The sequence below is a fragment of the Vigna angularis genome, chromosome 9, assembly GCF_016808095.1.
Source record: "Vigna angularis cultivar LongXiaoDou No.4 chromosome 9, ASM1680809v1, whole genome shotgun sequence".
Taxonomy (NCBI): domain Eukaryota; kingdom Viridiplantae; phylum Streptophyta; class Magnoliopsida; order Fabales; family Fabaceae; genus Vigna; species Vigna angularis.
In genome coordinates, this window is record NC_068978.1 from 10,589,618 (window position 1) to 10,594,279 (window position 4,662).

The window sequence follows — 4,662 nt, forward strand, 5'->3', positions numbered from 1 at the left end:
GAATATGATCAAAAACTGGATGTTATTATTGTAATCATAACTTTTTCTTTCTGCGAAAAGCACATAACTTTTAACATCAATTTAATAAAGCCAAACAAAATTGAATGGAGATTGTTAGTACAAAAGAACACACAACAAAAACTTATCAGTGTTAGAATACATGACAAAAATTCAATAGAGTTGTTCCTATTTTGAAATCATGTTATATTTTGAAAATTTCAGAAAGCTTGTTTCAAACAGATCATCTAGAAATTATTTTTATTAAAGACAAAATAATCATTTTGAAAATTATGGGGGTGCAGTTAGAAATTATTGAGATGCTAAAAAAAGGCATGAAAGTATATTAATTTGAGGCCCAAGCCCAAAGAGAGAAGGATAGAGAATGCTTGAGAGTCTTTGAATCGTACTGCATCTGCATTGCAGCATAAACCCCTGAAACAGACATTGAGCAAAAGAAAGGAAGAGAAGAAGAAGAAGAGTAACAGAAGAACAGGAAAAGAGAGATGAGCGACGGAGGAAAACGACAAGGTGGAAGAGCGTTGCCTCCGCCACCACGAGGCCCGCCGCCTCCTCCTCCCTCTCGCCCTCGCCTCGAACCTGTCGATCGCGAAAAGGTACTCTTCCTTCATCCTTTCCTTTTCTTCTTCTTCTTCTTCTTCTTCTTCTTCTTCTTCTTCTTCTCTCTCTGACTCACCATCTTTCGTTAATTCAACCTTCAGACATGTCCGTTGCTGCTGCGAGTGTTCACCAAGACCGGAGGTCACCACTCGATGGAAGACTTCGCCGTCAGAGGAAAAGAGCCAAAGGACGAAGTCCAGATTTACACCTGGAAGGACGCTACTCTCCGAGAACTCACCGATCTTGTAATTGCAATTTCCATTCTCATTCAAGCCCTTTCTCTATTCTCTCTCCAATTTTTTCCCCTTTCTGCTTCACTCACTCTCTGTTTTCCGCAGGTTAAAGAAGTTGCCCCCCCTGCGAGAAGAAGAAACGCCAAGCTTTCATTCGCCTTCGTGTTTCCTGATAAAAACGGCCGGTTCAAAGTTCAAGAGGTAATTCAATCTTCTATATCTGCTTAGGGTTTATTGGTATTGCTTTTTTCTTTCTATTTTTTGCCCATGCATATACTATTTTTCTGCTCCTAAGTTTGAGGATAATGTGTGTGGTTTTGATTGTGAAGTAACTACATAATGCACAACTGAGCGTTTGTTGATGAGTTTGGACAGTGTAGGCATAAAACCTTCTTCTCAGGTTTATATTGTGGAAAATTGCTAGCAAATGCTGTCACAATTGTGGACGCCCCAGAGAACCGGATATTGTGGTTGTAGAGTGTAGACTTTTCTTAAAATAAATCGTAAAACTTGAATTACTGATGCGTGGTAATGCAGTTCCAAATGTCATAAAGTTGGGTTCTGTGCTTTACAAGTCTTCCAGTGGAATGGGATATAGATCAAATGTGTAGTCTATGCTTAATATATCATTTAAACACAAGCAAGCTGTAATATATGTGGTCATCAATTGTCTTAGGGCTGTTTTAAGATTAGTGAAAATGAACAAAAACCCTTGTCAAATGCTGGAGTTTGGGAACTTGATTATTGCTTGTTTGTGTGTTTTCATAGGCACTGTAGGGATCCCATTGCGATTCAGTTCAGGCAACCCATGCATGCCTTTTGCACATGTGAAAAAAAATCTTTGAAAGACCAGTCATCCAACTTGAAAACTATGAATGCTAAAGGGGTGAAATAAAATAGAGATCCCATTGTGGTTCTATTCAGGCAACCCATGCATTCTTTTTGCACATGTGAAAAAAAATCTTTGAAAGTTTTGTCATCCAACTTGATAACCATGAATGCTAAAGGGATGGAATAAAATAGTTAGAATTAGAATGTTTAAAGAATGATTATAGAATTATTATATAAAATAGAAAATATTTCTGTTTTTACTGTACTTTTTAGCCGTTATTATGTTAGTCATTCTCTTTTGGATACCTCCCCCTAATGGTGCATTTAGTGTTTTGCCTTTGGTCAGTACAATCTTAATAACTGTTATGAGTGTTTAATGCAAATAGATTGTCATATTTTCTTATAGCCAGTTTAGTTCTTCCCTTCTCATAGGTTATGTTCCGACAATGCAATTGTAGTTATGTGGGGTTGGCCTGGTTTTTGGAAAAAGTGATCCCAATCGATAAATGGGATTGTGATTTACCTATTGGGAAACCCCTGCCAAAAGCTAGCTTTTAAGGGGGATAACGAAACACTTATATGCTCCACCGAACATCTCTTTGATGTAGGGACTTAGGCTCAATACCAGATGTTAAACAAGCACTTATAGTTTAAAATGAATGTCGTTATTCCTATTACTCTTTTTACAACCATACTATTGGTACGGATTGATGACTTAAACAATAACTAACACTGTTGAGGACATTGAGCGTACATAATGGGGGTATTTCACTTTGGACACGAGATAAATATGTTGGAAGAGGATATACTAAAGGTCCCCATCAATATTATTGTTACTCTCGGCAATGCTTAATCAGTACCAATGTCATGGTCACCAAAAAAAATGTTGATTGTTGTTATTATGAGTTGGAGCTTTAATGTTGAATCATTCTCATATTTTGTATTCTCTGATTGCGCTTCATGAAGGTGGGTAAGACATTATCTTATGGAAATGGAAGATTGGATGATGGCAAGGCTTTAGCTGAACTTGGTTTTGAGGTAAAAATAAATAAATTCTTCTCATGTTTATGCTTGATCATCACAAACTATATTGCTAACTTAGTTCGTGAATGTGCAGATCGGTGATTACTTGGATGTGGCTATTCTGTAGTTTATTGTGGATACTGAATAGCATCTCGCAATTGTTACGCGTTTTGGGCTGCTCATTAGATTTATTTTAGAGTTAAAAAGACTGTACCATGGAAATATTTAACTGTTAAGTGTTATATGAAACTCATACAAGTCCAGCTTATTTGGTTGCAAAAAATGATAGATTGACTATTTCTAATGCCTATTATCGCAGTCCTTTCTCTCCCCAATCTTGTCACCCAAGATAAAAAGGAATGGATAGTTTTAGATAGATAGAATACCAAATTAATGAGTAAGAATGGTTGGATTTCGTGATTCAATGGCTCAAATTTAAAGATACAGTTGCGGTGACTGTGAGAAGGTCTTTTAAAAACGAATGATTTGATTACACAAGGAAAATGGGGAACATGCATTGACTTAATGAAAATAGAGTTTGGCAAATAGACAGGGTCTTTTTAGAATGGAGCTATGGATTAGCCATTGTAAAGAATTTAGGTAGTATTGGATAACAAAGTGAGAGTCCTATTAGACAAACCATTTCCTTAATGGAAAATATACGTATGAGTGTCAAATTTCATTAATATACTTATTTGTGTAATAGATATTAATAATCAAACATGAACTACAGCAATCCATGTGAGTCATGAACTAGAAACTAAGAAAAATTGTCGGTGGTGATAGCAACCCACTCTTTGAATATTCTTTCATCAATTAACAAAGAGTAGAATTTACAGAGTTTTGCATTTTCCCATAAATTTATGAATTTCACTTACATGGTGGCACCACAAAAAGGCCAATAGAGATAGAGATTGAGTGCTCAATGCTTGTTCTCACTTAAGTAGTTGAATATGACAATTTAGCATTACATGGGAGTTGTTTTCATCCAGCTGACTCTTTGATTTATTCTTTTTGTTTGATTGAAGAAGGTTCTTTTGGGTTTTGTCTTGTCACTTCTTCCAAAATTTTGTTGAGCAAACAAACCCCACAACAAAAAATGACCAAATGATTCACATAAATTTTTCAGCCGAGATAATCAGTAGCATAATACAGGTAAGAGAAATGATAAAAAGACATACTAAACTATTCATAATTAGTAATATATATATATATATGGTTTCATACAGTCATCATTTCATAGTTGTTATCCCAAGATACTACCATGCACAAGCATCCCTTTAACCTTAAGAAACCACCACCACAAATGCAACCTAATAAGTTGGTTCAATGAATATTGAAGAAAAAGGGAGATATTAATTAATATTAGAAGAAATTTATGGGTGCCATCATACAATTTTGGTGTTACTGTTAGCAAGCACTATTGCAATTTATTGTCGAACTACAACACGTGTGCCACTTGTTGAGTTGGGCAAAAGAACTAGCTGCGTATACGCCAATTCTTCCTCCATGATTAAGTTAAAGACATCAAGAAACTTGTGAAATATTGGTGGAAGAAAATCGAGGAATCATTACTATAAGTGTGCGTTCAAACGACGTGCTAATTCGTAGTGCCTAAGAAAGTTATATGTCATTTTTCAGTAAATGTTATTAATGTTCATTTTCTAATTAGGTGCTTTTTTGCCGACTCTCATTCTTTTATCAGATTTCTTAACTCTCAATTTTTTTTTCCTTCATTAGGTGCAATTTTCTAATTAGGTTCGTATGGATTTTACGAAGGTCTTGTTTGGTTCAATTCTTTTATTAAAAAAAACTGATAATTTATTCTTTGTCCCACATATTAGTTTTGGGATGAAAGAGGAAGAAAGTAAACTGGTTACTTTTTAAAAGTTTTTCCGGTTAACTTTTTTTCCCCTTCTTAGAAGTGCTTCTCCTCTTTTTTTTCTTTATGAAAATA

General features: G+C 35.2%; 1 protein-coding gene across 1 annotated transcript; it reads left to right on the plus strand.

The window, feature by feature from the left end:
• Positions 1-408: 408 nt before the first annotated feature.
• Positions 409-3,013, plus strand: LOC108337241 (histone deacetylase complex subunit SAP18). The gene is made up of 5 exons (XM_017573723.2): positions 409-614; positions 720-863; positions 957-1,052; positions 2,649-2,720; positions 2,800-3,013. Exons 1-5 carry the CDS (start codon positions 504-506, stop codon positions 2,830-2,832), a joined length of 456 nt encoding a protein of 151 aa, XP_017429212.1. The 5' UTR covers positions 409-503; the 3' UTR covers positions 2,833-3,013.
• The last annotated feature ends 1,649 nt before the right edge of the window (positions 3,014-4,662 follow it).

What these genes read in the sequence shown, in the direction of transcription:
- LOC108337241 (XM_017573723.2), top strand. Translation starts at nt 504, where the DNA reads ATGAGCGACGGAGGAAAACGACAAGGTGGAAGAGCGTTGCCTCCGCCA. An exon ending in AACCTGTCGATCGCGAAAAG is followed by an intron (nt 615 to 719) that starts GTACTCTTCCTT and finishes TTCAACCTTCAG; the next exon opens with ACATGTCCGTTGCTGCTGCG. An exon ending in TAGCTGAACTTGGTTTTGAG is followed by an intron (nt 2,721 to 2,799) that starts GTAAAAATAAAT and finishes GTGAATGTGCAG; the next exon opens with ATCGGTGATTACTTGGATGT.